The sequence below is a fragment of the Lissotriton helveticus genome, chromosome 4_1 (genome assembly GCF_964261635.1).
Source record: "Lissotriton helveticus chromosome 4_1, aLisHel1.1, whole genome shotgun sequence".
NCBI classification, from domain to species: Eukaryota; Metazoa; Chordata; class Amphibia; order Caudata; family Salamandridae; genus Lissotriton; species Lissotriton helveticus.
In genome coordinates this window covers 1,848,069,830-1,848,089,699 of record NC_136063.1, presented here as the reverse complement: position 1 = coordinate 1,848,089,699, position 19,870 = coordinate 1,848,069,830, and the positions used below count along the sequence as shown (strand labels likewise).

Below are 19,870 nucleotides of genomic sequence, written 5' to 3'. Positions count from 1 at the left end.
GTGGTCTACCTGGGACACTTACTGTCCAAGAGGGGTAGGCAGTTGACACCTGACCGTATTCAGTTAATAGCGAGTCTTCCACAGCCCAAGACACAGAAGGAGGTACGAGCTTTTATTGGCCTCACTTCTTACTGCAGACAATGGATTCCTCAGTATGCATTTCTAGCCAAGCCACTGATACAGTTAACGACACAGGAGGCAGCCGTATCGACTGTCCTCCCTTGGACCCAGGAACATACACTTGTTTTTAATGAGTTAAAGAAAGCCTTATGCCAAGCACCTGTTCTAGCAACACCGAACTACAGTAAGCCTTTTACGCTTTTTGTCACAGAACGTGATGGTACTGCATTATCTGTTCTCACACAAGATCAAGCAGGACAGTACAAGCCCTGTGCTTATTTTTCGAGCACACTAGATCCAGTGGCCCAGGCTCTGCCTGTGTGCCTCAAGTCAGTTGCAGCCACAGCTCTAGCTATCAGACAAAGTGATTCCATAGTGTTAGGACACTCCCTGACAGTACAAGTTCCACACTCCGTGGAAGTTCTTTTAAACCGAACACAGACTCAGCACTTGACAGTTGCACGTTTAACAGGTTATGAACTGACACTGTTCCAGCCACACATAGAAATCAGACGCTGCAACATTTTAAATCCTGCTACACTGTTACCGTCAGTTACTTCCAATCCTGCCACACATGACTGTGTGGAAGTTGTTAACACTATGACAAAGCCAAGACAAGATCTGACAGATATTGCATTACCTGATCCCGACCTGACACTTTATGTGGATGGTTCATGTATGAGAACAAGTACAGGAGAACTAGTAGCCGCGTATGCAGTGACTACTGACACCGAAGTTATAGAAACACATCGTATTGACACCCTGTCTGCTCAAGCAGCAGAGCTAGTTGCTCTGACCCAAGCCTGCATACGTGCCAAGAATCAGAAAGTAAACATATACACAGATTCACGTTATGCATTCGGAGTCGTACACGACTTTGGAGTGCTCTGGCAGGAGAGAGGTTTCATGACTTCTCATGGAACCAAGATTCAACATGGCCTCCTCATTCAAGCTCTGTTAGATGCAATACATTTGCCGACAGCTATTGCTATCATGAAGTGCAAGGCACATACGAAAGTCATTGATATCATTTCCCAAGGTAACGATCTGGCAGATCGAACAGCCAAACATACAGCTCAGACTCCAGATATTCCAGTTAATACGACACAGACACTCACTCAAGATCAGACTACTTGTATGACAGTTAAGGACCCTACACAAGATGTACTAGATATCCAGTCACATGCTACCTCTGATGAAATCAAGAAATGGTCCGAACAAGGAGGGGTCCAGACAGATCAGGGATGGTTAACGAAGGGAAAAGCCACATGGTTTCTCCCCGACTCAATGGTTCAAGTCATTATTAATACCGCACATAGTCCAGTACATCTAGGAGAGAAAGCTATGTTAGACAGTATTCAGAACCTTTGGTTCAACAAGCATTTACGAGCTGCAGCCAAGCAGAAAGTCCGTACCTGTATGATATGTTGTCAGTTCAATCCAGGTAAAAGTGTTCCGGTGGAACAAGGTGGATTCCAACCTCCTGACCACCCTTTTGAGGTCCTCCAGATGGATTATATTCAGATGGAGCGATGTCGAGGTTTCAAGTATGTCCTCGTAGTTGTATGCGCTTTGTCCAGGTGGACAGAAGCATATCCAGTTCCAGATTACACAGCTGCGACCACTGCCAGGCAGTTGGTTCGTGAGTTCTTTCCCCGCTATGGACTCCCTAGGGTCGTGTATTCAGATAATGGCCAGCCATTCTCATCCGAGCTCATGAAACATGTTTCCCTTCTGTTAGGGTACCAGTGAAAGTTCCATTGTGTGCGCCATCCTGAAGCAGCCGGTCTCGTAGAGAGACATAATCAGACTTTGAAAATCCGCATTGCTAAAGTATGTAGAGAAAAAGGTGTAGACTGGTTAGTTGCCCTGCCAGTTGCTCTGTTCTATATGAGGATGGTTGCACATTCCAGATCAGGTCTGTCTCCTTATGAGGTCGTATTCGGCCGCCCTCCAAATATGTGGGGTACACCTAGACCCCGCAGTATTACAGATGTTTCCAGTAATATGCTGACAGATTACCTAGCTTCCTTGATGTCTGCCCTACACTCTTGTCGTTCACAGGTTGCCGCCGCATTTCCCGACAACACCGAGGTGAAACCGCATGAAGTTGTTCCTGGTGAACATGTCTTGGTCCGCAATTTTGATCGTTCAAGTCCGCTGGAACCCCGATGGAAAGAGCCTCGAATGGTGTTGTTAACAACAAGGACCGCCGTGAAACTTGAAGGCAGGAAGGGGTGGGTCCACCTCAGCCATATAAAGAAGTTCCATGGATTACGAGACAAGACTTTTGTTAAGGACTGCCTTATTCCTAAAGACTGCCTAAAAACAGACTCTGAACTCAAGCCTCCCCTGTTAGAGAAAACTCCGCAGCAGGAGTATAAAGATAAGCTAAGGTCTAGTAAAATAAGTCAGCCAGTTTAATTGTCTAAGTCCCTCTCGGGTGAAACGGTTAGACAGGTTCCTGACATGTATGAGATAGACCCACATAGTGAGAGAGTTAGTCAAAACTCTAAAAGATGTATTATCGTTCTATTTTTCTTGTTATTTTTGAGTCTTATGGTTACCTGCACAAGTTATGCTTTACATTTATGTTTTCCAATTTCACATGTACATATGTTTTCTAATGCTACAGTAGAGCACACATTTAGTGATCTGCCTCCTCATGAGCTATCCTATCGTCTTGCTATGCGCAATAACACATTCATCCGAATGTTACACTATTCACACCAGACCAGCAATGCCACTAATTGTTGGGTGTGTGGTCGACTCCCCCCCTTCCAGACACCGAAGGGAGTTCTGCCACTTTTTCCTTATCCATTTTCACATAATGGTTCGTGTGGAGCATGGTCCACGTTAACGTCATCCTCGAATGATATGTCCCTTCTGAATCGAATATGTTTTCCAGACAAGCAAGGTCTTTCCCATTGAACAGGGTTAGATCTAGAAAATGAAGTATATGATTTAGGTAATTATTCTTCGAATTTCATGGTCCTGAATGTTCAGTCTGACACTACTCCAGATTTGCCTGCTATTTCAGTACTACCAGTCAAAGGCGAATTATGTGTCAGAAAGAATGGTTCCGCACATGTAGGACATAGTGATTGTACTACTACTGTCGAGTATAGTGACAGTGGGAAATTTATTTTCAAAGCCTCACGTCATTCTTATTTTGTTTGTGGTCAGACCGCATATGTACGTCTGCCCCTCGATTGGGATGGAACATGTTATATTGCCTTCCTACTGCCACCAGTATTTCTAGCCCCATCTGATTATCACAGAAACACACATCTAGTACACGTCAGACATAAAAGGGAGATCGAGTCCCCGATTGTCGATCAAACTGAAACTACTCTAGAACAGTATCAAGACTTCAATAAAGGTTTCTTCTTCTTTATAGGACCTATCCAGAATAGTAAGTTAATACGTAGGTTAACCAGAACCCTTGAAGCAGTAGTGAATGAGACTACTTCTGCTCTAGGTAATTTAACTGAAGAGCAATCTGCTATGCGTTTTGTCGTGCTCCAAAATCGTCTCGTCCTTGACGTCATACTGGCCGATAGAGGAGGAGCATGTAGAGTCATCGGATCTAGTTGCTGCATTTTCATTCCTAATAACGCGCCGTCTGTTTATTCAGCTATAACCAGACTCCATAAAATTGCCCATCAGTTACACCAGAATCCAGGCACCTGGACATGGTCCGGTTGGCTCTGGAGTATCATATCTGCCTGGGGATGGAAAGTATTGTCATTCCTGGGTATTGCAGTAATGATCATATTCAGTTGCTGCCTCTGTATACAATGTGGCCCTGCGATTTGCGGCATGTGTGCTACCTCTTGTATTCCTAGTCCTAAATCCCGTTCCAAGACAATTCGAGACGAGCAAATGATACTATATGAAATGATAGATGGTATCATGAATATTGATGTTTCCTGATGGAAACGTAGGGCACAAGGAGGGAATGTGGAAAAGTAAATTTTGCCATGTTGTATGTGCCTACGTGTTCCCCATATTATGCTATATGTGCATGATCGATATGCATGTATCCCCCTGTGATCGATTAAAAACGCAATTATAGTTGTGTCCAGCTCTAGTATGCCAGTTTCCAGTTCTCGTGAAAGCAATGAGTATTAGGCCTATGTAAACCTATGTTGCCACATTTTACAGTGTGCACGTTAATTCATTGAATTGTCCCCGTTTTTAGGCCTCAAAAAGGCCCGGACTCAGATTCAGCTCTTGTCTCCTGAACCCTCTCCGAGGAGCGATACAGCCCCACCTGCATCCCTGACCCTTCGCTTACTTTCTGCCTCGCAGTGCCCGGCCCGGCCTGGCTCTGCCTCCCAGTCTGCCAAGAGTATGTTATGTTTCTAGTTATCAGTCCAGCCCTCCTTCTCTGCATTCCTAAGCTACTGAATCGCATCAATAGTTTCCGTCATGGTCTAGCCTTTATGTCTCCATGCAAGAGAAATACTGTATTAATATTCATAGAATACTCCTAGCACACGCAATACATGTAGAATTATGCATACACCAGTCTTAATGTCTAGTAGCCTTTGCCCTGATAACTTTTGGATTCTATCAATATGTACTCCAAACATTAGATACCAGATATGCCTTAGGTACATGTCGCTCTGACACTACAGACTTTAATCTCCTCTTCTAGTGCAGAAGTCATAGCCCCCAGTTCCCCTGGTAACACGTCATTGCCCGTTTGCGCGCACCACTTGGTTAAAGGTCCCAGCTGCTCAGGTAGCCCCCTCCATGTTTCCGCCCCATTTATGACACTTCTGTTACGTTTACATCACATGTCTATGTACACGCCCTGTACACGCCTTCTTGTTACATCATTTTGCCCTTATCTTTCGCGACTGCTACGAGTTACGCCTACTGTTACGCCTACTGTATTGAATGTAATGCAACTGTTTTAATATATATACTGTGCACTGTTACAAAAAGATACCCTACCCCCATTCCCATGCCAATCCCCGATTCCGATTCCCCCGAAGGCAGCTGTCTTCATGTTTTCATTCTATTCCCGTGCAGGCTGTCCTGTTCCTGTCCCTTATGCCTGATTAAAGCCTGTAGACTCAAGATACCTCGAATCCTGTCTCTTATTTATTGAGCTATCTGTTTTATTCATTGTATTCAAAAATAGTACCGGTAATTAATTATTTATTTACCACATACCCCAGAAAGTCTTGACTTTGGGGCAGTAAAGGATAAGGGGCCAGATGTAGCTCGCCAATTACCGGTCGGTAACAGCCGATTTCGCCCGTTACCGACCGGTATTTGGGATTTGGCATGTAGGGGGCATTTTATTTACGGAATCGGTATATTTACCGATTCGGTAAATATCCAGAATCGGTAAAATACCGAATCGGTAAATATACCGATTCTGTAAATCAAGATGTAGCTGGCACTTCAAAGTGTGCCACAGGCCCTTTAGGAGTCGGTATTTACCACCCAATCCTATTGGGTGGTAAAATACCGAATTCCAGTGTACATGCACATCTGTGCATGTACACCTATGCCATGTGGCACACAGACATGCCCTTAGGGCATGTCTGTGTGCCACATAGGGCATGTCTGTGTGCCACATGGCACACAAGCCTGCAATTGGGGTGCTACAGGGTGTCAAAGTGACACCCCGTTCCCCCTGCCAGGATTCAGTATTTACCGATTCTGTAAATACCGAATCGGTATCTGCCATTGAATCCTATGGCCTTTAAGGCCCATAGGAATCAATGGCAGATACCGATTCTGTAATTACAGAATCGGTAAATACCGAATCATACCGATTCGGTATTTGTTACCGAATTTCTACCTACATTTGAATTACCGATCCATGAATACCGAATCGGTAAAATTCTGTATTTATGAATCAGTAATTCACATTTACCTTCATCTAGGCCTTGGTGCGCAAGGTCTCCTTTATGTTTGTGGCAGTTCCAGCATGTGTCGTTGTCCCGGAGCCCTACCGCTGTTAGTCGTACCGGGGTCCAATATGTTTTGTGGAGGAGCCAGTACTTGGTTTGAGCCAGTGTTGATGTCACCTTATTTTGGGATGCTGAGGACCAGAGGCGGGCCTTTTCTTTCTCGCTGAATTGTCTGTGGTGCTGTGTTTCCCAGAATTCTAGTGCTTTGGCGTTTAGTGTTGTTGTTGCAGGGCAGAGGAGTTTGTATAGGTGTGATGTTTGGTGGCCAATCTTATTTAAGTTAGCCGTGAAAAAGCAGGATTGATGGCACCTCCCTGTTGATACCTGCTCTTGTGATTGCCACCTTTATTTTTAGGAAGTTATAAAATTCAATATCTGGTATGTTGTGCAAGTGTTTTAGTGTGTGGAAGGTGAGTGGGTCATGGAGGTTTTCTAATTGGTTGATAGTAGAAATACCCCGTTCGTACCAAGCTTTGATATCTAGTACCTTGTCCTTGTATTTTATTTTGGCGTTGTGCCAAATAGATTCTCTACTCGTGTTTTTAATGCTCCGTTCCATCTTTTTGTCAACCTTAAGGAGGGCGTTCTTGGTGTATTTGAATATAATATTACTGGCTTCGGGGTGTTTATTGGCTGTAAGTAGGGCCAAGGGGTCGAGACCTCCTAGGGCTGCTCTCTCTAGTTCCAGCCATACCGGTGTGTACGCCTGGTTAGGTGAGATCCAGCATATTTCCTGTTTCGCTAGCAATGCAATCTGGAAGATTTTAAAGTTGGTGAGGTTAAGCCCCCCCCCCCGTGATTTGTTTAGTCTTAATTTCTGCATGCTGATCCTGGGTTTTTTGTCTCGCCAGAGGAATTTATTGATCAGGTTGTCTAGCTTTTTGTGGAAGTCCTCTGTGGTTACGAGCAGGAGCGTGCTGAGTAGGTAGTTGACCATGGGTGTTATCATCATTTTAATTGATTCCACCCTTCCCCACCAGCTGATAAATGTTCGTGACCATGTCTCTAGTTTCTCTTTTACTTTGTTTAGAATGGAGTTTTCGTTGTAGTCCAGTGTTGATTTGAGGTCCCTGCCGAAGTGTAGGCCCAAGTACTTTAGGAAGTTTTACTGCCACGTCAAACCTGAGACCCCCAGTACTGCCCTAGTTGTGTGTACATTTAGGGGGTTGCATTCTAACTTGTCCCTATTGAGTTTGTAGCCTGACACTTGCGCGTACTCTTCGATGGTAGACATAAGGGCCGCTATAGAGGGGCCGGGGTTCTGTGTTGTTATTAATATGTCGTCTGCGTATGCGCTAGTTTAATGGTTTTCCCCTTGATTGGGATTCCTTTTATTTCCCTATTGTCTCTGATCATGGATAGGAGCGGTTCTAGGCAAAGTAGGAAAAGTGCCGGGGAGAGTGGGCAGCCTTGTCTGGTCCCTCTGCCTAGGGATAGCAGTTCAGAGGTTCCTCCATTTACAACCACGCAGGCTTTGGGTTCGTTATAAAGTGCCATCACCATTCTTCTATATCTATCTCCTAGCCCGAACTTTATCATGCATTACTCAAGGAAGGGCCAAGATACTCTGTCAAACGCTTTCTCTGCATCAAGTGCAATCATTACTGCTGGCTCCTCGTTTGCGAAGGCGTGGTTTATTAAGTGGCATAGGAGTCTCGTGTTGTCTTGGGACATTCTATTCTTGATGAAGCCCACCTGAGAGTTGTGGATAAGATTTGGGAGCAGTGCATTTAGTCTTGCGGCCAAGATATTTGTGTATATCTTGTAATCTACGTTGATTAGTGAGATGGGGCAGTAGTTTTGAGGGTGTTGTGGGTCCTTGCCCTCTTTTGGGATGACTATTATGTTGGCCTCTGCCATTGAGCTAGTCATTTTACCTTTTCTAATGCAGTGTGTGAAGACTTCCACCATTGTGGGTTTGATTATTCGGAGAAAGTGCTTGTAGAATACTGCTGTGTAGCCGTCTGGTCCAGGGGCTTTGTTGTCCTTGAGTGCTGCAACCGCTTTCTCAATCTCTTATGTCTTGTTCTATAGACGATCTTTGTGTTTCTGACAGCTTGGGCAAGTTAAGTTTGTCTAGGAGGCTGGCTCCACCGTCCCCTTTGAGGTTTTTGTCCTCTCTAAAGAGGCTCTCATAGAATTCTTTAAAGACTTTGAGGATTCCCTTATTTGACATCTGGGGCTTCTTGTTAGTGTCTGTTATTGCAGCAATTGTATGTTGCCTCTGCTTGCACTTCAGGTATGCCGCTAGCGCTTTCCCTGCTTTATTTGCTGAGCATAGGTTTATGGCTTTATATCTATTTATCCACGTGCCCGCCCTTTCGCTTAGAATCTTGTTAAGCTCGTATTTCTTCCTGGTGACGTCTGTGAGGGTGTTCTTGTCTGCTAAGTTAGTTACATGAGAGTCCTTTCTCTCTTATAACTACCTCAGTGAGGGGACTACAGCCTCTTCAAACACCCATATTGAAGTCCGTTTTTGACTCGTTAACATCGAAACAATAACAGTAGTCCTACTTCTATTATTAGTAATATGAAACTACAACATGAGAGTCCTTTTTCTCTCACAACCACCTTAGTAAGGGAACTACGGCCTCTTCAAACATCCATATTGAAGTCCGTTTTCTACTCATTTAAACAATAATGGTAGTCCTACTTTTATTATTAGTAATAAGAAAGAAACCTACCAGGTGTGAACAACTTAACCGGGTAGTGACTGTATAAAAGCGCGACTAGACAAACACACAGTTACTCAATGGAAATTGCGTCTGAATCGCCATCCCTGAGATCCCGCCGCCGGAAATACGAAGCCTTGCCGAACATCTTCGGGTGAGAATAGAAAAGAAGCTATTTGCTTCCTCTAATCACTTTACAGCTAGATGGTAACTTATTGAAACATGAAATATCGGTTTTTGATATCTTACAGGCAGGGAGATCTTTTAATCACTTCATGTCAAAAATCTATGAATCCTGACAAATCTAAGCATTTTGAAGCAAGACTTCTTAGCCTCGGGTAAGAATTTTTGACAATTCTGTCCGCCCTTACCTAAAGAATTGTATGCAAGGGAGGGGGAAGAAAAATATACATATTTGACCCCTCTCACACTCTACCAACAGACAGGAAGCTATTGTAAAGTTGTAAATATATCGTACAGTGAAATCATAAATCGAGGTAACCTAACCCTTGAGTAGACCCTTGCACTATAACCGTTGGAGAGCATCGGAATTGTTTGCCTGCTCTTAATAGATTGAAACAAACACAGATATTTGATCCGATACATTTTTACCAACAGACAGGGAGCTGCTTTGTAACTGTATCCTTGCACTAAGAAAAGACACTGCGTCTACATCTTTATTCAGCAAGTCCAAGAATATATGCGCTGTGCCTCCCTTTCTAAAGGCTATTAGGTAAGATCGAGAAACAGAAAGAAATAATAACATTGAAGCTGTTTTAGTTCAAGTATAGAAAATAATTAACAGTTCGAAGTTCACCCCATTAGCATGAGCACTAAAAAACGTTTTTTCCTTGAGATATAACATGGGGAGCCTTTAATGAAAAACCATGTTTAGCCAAGTCGATTAAATTTATGGAGGAGAGGAGCAGTTCGAAGTTCACCCCAATAGTATGAGCAGGAGCACTAAAAAACGTTTTTAGTCCTTGAGATACAACATGGGAAGCTTTCAATGAAAAACCATGTTTGGCCAAGTCGATTTAATTTATGGAGGACTTGTCAATTAAGTGTAGGAATAACATTTAAAACTTACCCATTAAATTTAAACAGATAACCTACGATACAAGACCTTCAAAATAAGGGGCAAGTTGACATCTGAAGACTGCATCAGTCAAGTCTACATAATCGACCACAGCCTACATAATCGACCACACTCTATTTCAATGGTTCTGGTTTGCGGGAAATAAAAACCATAAAAGTTCTTTCAACCAGGTAAAAAATGTATAAATAGATTTTTCATCTCCATACTTTAGAGAGAAAAGTTAGAAAATCTCATAAACGAACATCTGTAACATGAGATAAATAATGTATTTTGTCCATTTTCTTAAAGCTTACATTACATTCGCCTATCAGAAGCAAGAAATAAACACTACACTACAGTGTTTGTATTTTCACCGTTACCTGTAAGTACTGTTAGTTATCTGTATCTAGTCTACATGATTTAGAATAAAAGAACAGATTCCACCAAGAAGTCAAATATTACTATCACTATATCTCGACTGAAAGGAAGTAATTTTTATAAGATATGTAAATGTATTTGTAAATGTATTTCGATTTATATAGCGCACTAATCACCCAGGGGTCTCAAGGCGCTTGCTTAGGGAACCCGTCCTGGTATTCCCCTGTGAGATACCCCGGCAGGGTATTCACAAGGTGAAAGCCAGGCATCCCGCCGCGAGGGGCCGTAGTGGAGATTAAGCAAGCTATTGCCCAGAGTCGCAGAGTGTGACCCCGTGAGTCGAGTAGGCACCTGGAGCAAGAATTGTCGAGTCCGTGGAATTTTTGAGCCCGAGACCCGCCGAGGCGGGGAATCGAACCCTGGTCCACAGCTGATCTCAGCTTCCGGGTCTGCCGCCTCTAACCACTGAGCCACGCTTCTCCACACATACTGGCTAAAGTACACAGAAACCTGAGTCTAGCAATAAACAAAGAAGAATTAAAGTTGAATATACTGCCCTACTTTATCCTTTCCATGTCTTTTGTCTACCACTGATCTCACTCTTTAGTTTAAGCCCCTCCTGACCCATTGACCCTCTGCCTCTAACGGAGGAGACAGATATCGCAAGGAAATGAAAATGATAAATAAGTCGAACAACTCTTTTGTGATCACCATGTCTTTTTAAGGAACTAAGGGCCAGATGTAGGAGCCCTAATACCAGTCGGAAACGGCCGATTTCGGCCGTTTCCGACTGGTATTAGCGTTTTCTAATGTAGGAGCATGCTTTACAGAATCGGTATTTTACCGAATCTGTATTTACAGATTCGGTAAAATTACCGAATCGGTAAATACAGACTCGGTAAAAATACCGATTCTGTCAAAGCACATGTAGGTAGCACATCTTTGAGTGCCGCAGCCTTTCAGATTCGGTATTTTACCACCCAATCCAATTGGGTGGTAAAATACCGAATCCAGGTGTGCATGCACATGTGTGCATGCACACCTAGCCATGTGACAGACAGACATGCCTTTAGGGCATGTCAGTGTGCCACATGGCTCACATGCCCGTCTTTGGGGTGCTAGAGGGTGTCAAAGTGACACCCCCTGCACCCTTGCTAAAATCGGAATTTACCGATTCTGTAATTACAGAATCGGTATTTCCCATTGATTCCTATGGGCTTCAAAGCCCATAGGAATCAATGGGCAATACCGATTCGGTATTTACAGAATCGGTAAATACCGAATCTTAACGATTCGGTATTTACAGATTCTGAAATACCTACATCTCCCCCCTTCATATTTACCACTTCTTAAATACCGAATCTGTAAAATTCGGTATTTAAGAAGTGGTAAATAAGAATTACCTACATCGGGCCCTAAGTGACTACTAAACTGAAACTTGTGATATTATGTTATATTATTAGTTTGTAATTATATAATTTTCTTGTATGAATTTTATTTCTGTAGAAATCACGTGGCTGCTCCAGAAGAAGGCGCTGGTCGCCGAAACGCACGTAGAGAATTATTGTGCCACCTATTTTGAAAAAATTCTTTTACTTGATGTTTATGTAGAATTTTGTAATGTATTTTTTATGGGGAATATACTACGCATGATTTTAATTTTTGTTATTTCCGTCGGTATTTCAATTTATGTGGATTGAAAACTGTAATATGTTATTGATTGTTTTGATTTTTAACCATTAATAAAAATACCAATTTTTTAGTAATTTGTTAGTCTATTGTTCCTTCATATTGTGTTTTGCTCAATTCATCAGTTGCCTAGGTTGTTTTCTGTCAATTGTTCTCTTTTCCCTGACCTAGGAACTTTAGTATCTACGTATTCAGGGGGTCCTTGTTAAATACACACCAATTGTTTCTAGGTCTTTAATCTGAAATTCGAGCTCACGTTCTTTTTTTATTCCTTTCCCTGTTCATTCTAGCTTTAATGCTAAGTACTTTACCCCTGACTGTAGCCTTCATGGTGTCCCAAAGGGTGTCCCTCTCTGTGTCATGGGTGTCATTAAACTCTAGAAATTATTTTATGGTTCCTTCTATTTCTGATACGTTTGGCGGGTTTTTGAGGATGTTGTTGTTGAATCTCCATCTGCGGCTTGCGTGCTCGTTGTGACACCCACTAAGCGTTAGTCTGATGTGTGAATGGTCTGAGATTGTTCTTGGGGCGATTTCTGTGTGATCTATGAGATGTGTTTGTGAGGCTGAGATGAGGATGTAATCGATCCTGCTGTATGAGTTATGTGGGTGTGAGTAGAAAGTGTAGTCCCTGGTGTCTGGGTGTTGAAGTCGCCAGGGGTCCCTGAGTTGGAACTTGGCGCATAAATTCTTCAGGGTATTCTGCCCTTGCACGCAGTGGCCGTTCCTTTGTGGATGTCTGTCAATGGCCTGGTCTAGTACCTGGTTGAGGTCCCCTGCTATTATCAGTAGATCCTCTTGGGGGATCTTACTTAGTCTGGTTTCGATGTCCCCCCAGAAAGACTTGTCCTCACTATTGTGCCCGTAGATGTTGGCAATCGTCTCCTCTCCCTGTTTGAGGGTCGTTATTAGGATTCTTCCATCATTGTCAGCGTGGCTCTCCTGTACATCTAGTTTGGCTCTTTTATTTATCAGTGTGATACACCCTCTTTTTTTGTGTACCGCTGGTGAGCACAGGGTCTCCCCTATCCATTTCGCCTTGAGTCGCTGAGCGTCCTCTGCTGACAGTTTAGTTTCTTGGAGCACGCACACATCGCACTTTAGCTTGTTTAAGTACTCTAATACTTTCCTCCTCTTGACCGGATGATTAAACCCTTTAACATTGAAAGATACTACTTTTAAATCGGAAAGTTGCTGGTTATGTATCTTCTGTTCATATCTTGTCTTGTGTATCGCTCTTACGTAAGAGGGTCCTGTGTGTGTCTAGCTGCCTTGCGTATGGTCTTATCTTGCCCTTTTTTGTAGTCTCCCTGTCCGGTGTGCTTGTTAGTGTTGACTGGCCTAGTTGTGGTTTGCCTCTGTCCGTAAAAGGGAAATGAAGATGGTGAAAGGGGAGGAAAGGGGAAAGGGAAAGAAAGAAGAAAAGCATGGAAAGCAAAGAAAAGAGTACACGGGGACCCCCCTCCCCCCTGGCCGTCCCCCCCACCACTCCCCCCACCCCCAACAACTTGCATTTCGGGCGTGCGCCAGCAAAGTTCCCTCCCTCCCCTCCCCCCGAGGTTATGTAGTGATTTAAGAACAGGGCTTCCTCAGCAAGTGACAGCCTGTCGATTCTGTTGTGGCCGTTATACAAGAGTTCCCCGTATCTCCCCCTAGCCCTCCTGTCCTAGTGCCGGTTTACACAGATCGATATCAAAGGATATATAGTAGTTCTTGCTGCTTCGCAGCAGAGTCTCTCGGTTGAGGTAGTTGTAGTGACTTGAGGTAGTTCGGTTAGTTCAGTAGGTGTCAGGTATCGCATTGTCTGTTGTGTTCTTTACCCACTTTTGTTTCCTGGCGTGGTGTATTTCCAGAGTCAGACGTTTCCCTGTTGGGAAACGCAGGAGCGCTAGTTGTAAGTAGGTCCTCCCGTGGCTCCCCCTGTCTCCGTGTTGTCAGTTGAGGCTCTTCTTTTCGTCGTGTCCGGACTTTGTGCTTCCATGTCTTCTGGGGCAGGACCTTGAAGGTACCTTCTCAGCTCGTTGGGGTCGTCGAAAACTATTGTTCGCCATTTGTCCGTGATTTTAAGCCTAGCCGGTCCCGCAAAGCTGAAAGTGACGTTGTTATTCCGCATTCTTTCCCTTAAGGCTAGGAATACTTTTCTGGTCTCCACTGTTTGCCTTGAAAGGTCTTGTGTGATGATTATTTTATTACCGTTCCATTATAGGTTCGGGTTTTTCCTTGCTACTGCAAATATCGCTTCAGTCTGCTTGGTGCGCAAGGGCCTGCAGATGATTGGTCTTGGGCTGCGACCCTGCGGTGGTTTAGCGGCCGGCACTCTGTAGGCCTTGTCTACTTCGAACTGTCTTTCAAAGTTTAAACCTGTTAGTTTTGGTAACAGTTCCTTCATGAGGGCCGCGCAGGACCCAGGTTTCTCTTCTTCTCCCTCGGGAACTCCCAGCAGTCTTATGTTACCCCTTCTGCTGTGGTGGTCCTGGTCTGCCAGCTGTTTTTTGATGAAATTAAAGGCCTTGGTGACGGACTGCAGGGATTTGTTTGACTTGGTATTTTCATCCTCTATGTCGCTGATGCGCTTCTCTGCTGCGTCTATCCTGTTGTTCGCCTTATGTTGATCTGCCCTTATGGCTGCCAGCTCCAGTTGCATGCTGTCTATTGTTTGCTTTGTGGATTTGGCCAGGTCGTTGCCTTCATTGATTTTTTTGAAGATCATGTCCAAAGTTATTTCGTTCTTTTGTTTTTGCGGTGATTCTATTAGGTCCTTCCTGTATTTTTTTGCCTCGCTGGATGGTTTGCCCTCAGCGCCTGCCATAGTTGCGAAACCTCTTCTGGTTAGGTAGCTGACCAGTCTGACGCTTTTCTGTTGCACGGAGACCGACCTTGGGGGGTCTTCCCTTGTCTCTGGTTGATCCCTCTTTTTATCTTGGCAGTCTAGCCTGAACCTGCTTGGTTCCCGTATGGCCCTTGTCCTGGTCTTTGCTCCTGCCAGTTCCGCACTTGTGTCTGACGCCCGTTGGAGTTGTCCGCCACCACGCCTTCTAGGTTGGTGGGCTGGTTGAGACTACTATGTCTGCGGAGACTGTTTGGGGCCCACTGTTGCGCTCCTCTGTTGCTGGCTGGGCGACATGGGTGTTCTCGGTCTAGAGCTACACGGGCCCTGGTGTGGCTGTTACTTCCTTGGGTTTGGACAATCTCTGTTTTCTCTGGGACTCGTTTGTTGCTCCGTGCGGTGAGGAGGTAGCCTTGTGCGCAGTCTTGTATCCGCACCTGTTTGGTTGTTGGTTTGTGGCTGTGTCTGGGACGATGTTCAGCCTTCCCTGGTGGTGTTGGTCAGGCTTCTCCGGCAATTGGGGGGTGGGTTTCGGGGGTTGTCATGGTGCCTTCTTGCTGGGCGGGGCACTTGTGGTGCGGTTTATGTAGGTTGTGCGTCTCCCGCTGAGTTTTTCGGTCCGCTGCTACAAGTGTTGTTCTGGCCAGGTGATGGGTGTGCCCGAGGAGCCTGCAGTACTATTTCCCCTTATTGTTTGCTTCCCTGCCGTTCATCCAGAAACAGAAACAGCCTCCAATCGTCGCTTGTCCCCCCTTTTACCCTAGTTAGATTGGCCTTGGTCGGACTCGGGCATAAATGGTGCCGCTTGGGCTGGCTGTTCGTCACGCTATGCAGAGTGGAGCTTGGTCACAGGAGCGCTGAGCGTTGAAGCGGCTCTGACGTCGTACCGATCTCACCGCTGGAGTCGGCCGGTGGCGGTCCAGCGGTGAGGTTCGGTAAGGCTTGGTTCGATTTTCCTTTCTGTACTCTCGGTCTTAGGGCGGGGCAAGATGGCGGCTCCCACTGGGTAACTTTCAGTTTCAGTTTCATACTTTGGCCACCGTTGCACCAGGAGCTTGGGGGTCCTGCTCTTCTGGTTCCTCTCCTCCGGTCTACCCCTCTCTATCCTCCGCCCCAAACCGAGTGGACAGTGGTGGACAAAGCTTGGGTTGACCCCGAGATAGTTTCTTCGCTACTAGCGAGGCAGAACCAAACAGTGATGGCGGCCCCCGTAGGCGCTTTCAGTTTCGGGAGTTTCCCCATTTCCTTTTTGCCGCGATCCCGTACCGCTTCATTCGCGCGGTTAACTTCTGTGCACTTACTTGTGCGTTTGCTCGTGCCTTATGGAAGTTGGGCTGCCTCTGCGTTGACTCTTCTGTAGGTACGTAGTTGAGCGTCAGTGTCCGTGTCCCGAGACTCCGTTCTTCTCTTGTTGTGTAGGTGCCATTTTGGGGGACCTCTCTCTCATCTTTCCTCCGGTCGGAGTATTGGCCAAGGCTCACCGGAGGTTAGGCTGACGATGGGCTCTTCTCCATCAGTATGTTCCCCCTTGGTTCCGACGCTTTTGCGGCTGCTTCCCGCTCTGGGAGATGTTAGTTTTGCTGTCTTTTTTGCCGTTTTGTCCCTCGGGGGTGCAGAGGTAACGGACCTAGGCGCCCGTCCTCTTTGCCATCCAAGCCACGCCCCGTGTTTTTATCTTTCTATGTGTGCTGCAGAAGATAAAGATATTTCTCCTCATTACGCCTCACGTGGGGAGGCATATCTTTTTGATTCATTCCCAGGTTTGTTAAATCTGGGAATGAGTCAAAAGCCATGGGATGTGCATGGGAACACCCACCGCAACACCCATGGAACGCCTCCCTTGCACAGAGTAGGGCAGCGCAGTCGTTTGTGCTATGTTGCCTTCTTCCATATTTATGAAGCCATTCAAAGCCATGCAGTGTAGCTTTGCTTTGCTACATAAATCTGACTTAGAGGCTTGCGTCATGCATGTACCACTGTGCATGGTGCAAACGTGATGCAAGCCACTCAGAAAAATGCCCCTGTGTTCTTAACTAACTGTCCTCTGTCTTCGCACGCCTCTCTTTTCTCACTGGCTGAAGTCCTTAATCTGCGGGTGATGGCTGCCATGGGCAGCAAAATGCCATGTCTCTCAAGAATACCAAAGTGGAAAGTCGCTGGAAAACAATGCACGTCTTAACTGGGTCAGCTTTAGCGCTGGTAGTGCCTGCTGCAGCAGTCTGTTTGGGCACCTCCTCCTCGGATTCCCTCACTTCCGCCATTTAAAAGTTCATCTCATCTCTCCAGATACCCTCTCTCACATACATTTAATTTGTTTTCAAGCACTGGGAAAGGCTGTCTATACTAATCCACCCAGCTATCCACATACAATACAGATTCGTTCTTTGCAGCAGGCCTAATAACCATCTGCTCTACTTTATGGGAGTCAAAACTGCCATTAACAAAACTCTAGTCTCTCACTCTCTAGCAGGAACATTGATCACAAGAGTTACCTTGACATTTTTATTGCTGCCTGAAAGCTGGACGCTGAAGGAACTCTGCAGCAGGTGATTTTAAATTGTAAATTATTGCTAAACACAGCGCCCCCCTGAAGTAAGTTTCCCAACATCCAGGTCAGCGCCCAGTGCCGCTGCATTGGTCGCACACCCCTAAAGCCGGCCCTGCATCTTAACATCTATGCTGTTGAGAAGATAGGAACACGGTGACAGTGATCTGTAAAACGTGAGATCAGTCTTCTAATCTGATCTTCTCAGTTGCCCGAATTGTGTGGTCCTGGGCGAAACACCTTCCTGTTCCTCGGTTGTCTTATTCGTCAGAGCTGAAAGTATTTCACAAACAGCAGATGTCCATTGTGACAAGTTTACATTTACAAATACTACTGAAATGCATGAATGCATGGTTGTTTGAATTTGCCCTTTTAATGTTTGGTGTGAGTTTTAACAACGAATAACGTTGTGAGTCAATGACATGTATTTTGTGGTTTTAGTTATTTTATTATGTGATATACAGACTGGAAGTGTGTCAGCAGTTTACATGACAGAGTTTGCATAAAATAAGCACTGAATCTGAATATAAAAAGAACATGAAAAGATACCTATGTGAATGCAAACAATGAAACAGACAGATACTTATGGTGTGTATGCATAATGAAGATAACATGATATAAAACACGAATTGAGACAAATTGATGTGCATATATATACAAGGTAATTTGAGAGCCTGATACATGCCCTAGGGAGAAAGAAGGGGGAAAGCTGTGGAGGGTAATTTATGTTAGAGAATTGAATTCCAAAGTAAGATACATCATTGCATCTGCCAGCATATTCAAACGTTGTAGGTAGTCCTGTTAACGATTGTGTTTTTCATGTTTGGAGATCAGACACCGGCATACAACAGGCACACGCTGCCAACAGAAACTGGTGTAAAACAGGCCAAGGAAATCCTAATACGGAGACGTCAGAGCTTTCGCGTAAACCACAGAAGACATAACTCTGACTTGAATGACAAACAGGTAAGCTTGTGTTATAAGTTATATATCGACAGTTACTATCATGAGTTCATGCTGCATACTATTTTATCAAAACAGAATACACGAACTTTGAGCAACTTTTAGCTTTAGCTGTATCGCCAGCACAATAAGCAAGCATTCGCAATACAATAGGTCTCGATGTGGAGCTATTGGCATTGTAAATGGCATTTTTTTTTAAGTGGAGTGATAATGTAAAGAAAAAAGTGCACCCTATACCATACTACAAGCGTTTATAACAACTGTACAGTAAAGTTATGGCTATGTTAACCCAACGGGGTGTAAATGGATGAATAAAAATACGCAAAAAGGATCATACAATGCAAGATGGAATATATAGCTGGTGACTGGGACTACCTTTTATTTAATAAAAATGCATATTAAAAAAAGCGTACACACATAGAAAGGGACACCTGTGAACTTGAGGAAAGTGTCTAGCAACTGCGCGGTGACAGACACATAGGGGTTCATGTTTCAGTATATATACGTGCAAATGCACTATGACATGGTTTCCGTTTTGTTTTCATTTATCATTTTAAGATGGTTAGACATCCATCTTGGAGAGCTAAATTAAAACAAAAACTATAAAGAGCGTGCCACTAAACATTATTTTCCTTTTTGAACGAAGGAGCAGCCCCGTATCAAATTTAAAATAAAGCAGGATGTGGGAAAAATAATGAAGGGGGCAGAGGGAAGAGAGGAATACATTTCTGAATGGCAGAAGTAGCGAAGTCGGAGCTGATTTAGCTGCGTGTAAAACCAGAATTGACAATGCCAATAGGTTTGGCCCTCATGTAACAAACATTTGTGCATACATTTGTGTACTGATTTTAGCATGGAGAAATTAACGCATTTTAACACGTGAGTAAAGCAGCCCGTGTTTTCTTGCATTGCCTAAAACTCTTTACTTTTACCAGGCTTCGTATTGCTGCCTTTTTTTTTTATTTTTATTTTTTAATAAATTTTTATTGAAAATTTTTGCAAGTAATACAGAGTACATGCCATAAAATGGAAACATATGAACGAAAATAAGGGGATACTATCAGGCATCACAATATATTAGGAAATACAGCAAAACGGGATTTCCTCTGATATTGATATCACCTCATCTGCATCTAAGTTGTTTGACCTTTTCATTGCTCTAGCTCTTAAGGTCATTCTATCGCCTTTTTTATTTTTAAGTATGACTTTTCCAGCGCATACTGTAAACTGACCTTTAGGGATGGGTGAGTTTAAGTATTGTGTGCACAGTCATGACAGAGCTCTGGAGCTGCGTCTGGAGGCAGGTAAAGAGTTTCTCACAGTGCCTGTCACTGCATCTTAGAGGTGTTGACACTATGTGCCCATCCAATTCTTAAACCTCAAAGCATAGCGTTCAGAGCAATGGTCATTTATTTTCCAATGCTAATTACCAATATTATGGAAAGGCTGACAGTGGCAGTGTCTGCCGACCCCGCTTTTGATGCCAGTTAAAAATATTGCACACGGCATTCTCTATTCTGCTGGTGATGTGGATATGATTAAGCCAAATTGACAACAATTTTAGAACTGATTTTACATTGATTTGCAAATTGAAATTATTTGAAATTATTTTAAATTGTATTATAATTGAATACGAATTGTAATACATACATTTATTGTGCT

At 44.1% G+C, this 19,870-nt stretch overlaps 1 protein-coding gene across 1 annotated transcript in view; it reads left to right on the top strand.

Moving 5' to 3' along the window:
* Window positions 1-19,870, top strand: part of LOC144827705 (sodium/hydrogen exchanger 2-like) — a 621,902-nt gene that overhangs the window by 541,567 nt on the left and 60,465 nt on the right. Inside the window, exon 10 of the mRNA XM_078685917.1 lies at window positions 18,080-18,211. Within this exon, the coding sequence (XP_078542043.1) occupies window positions 18,080-18,211 (132 nt within the window). The remainder of the gene's footprint in view (window positions 1-18,079; window positions 18,212-19,870) is intronic.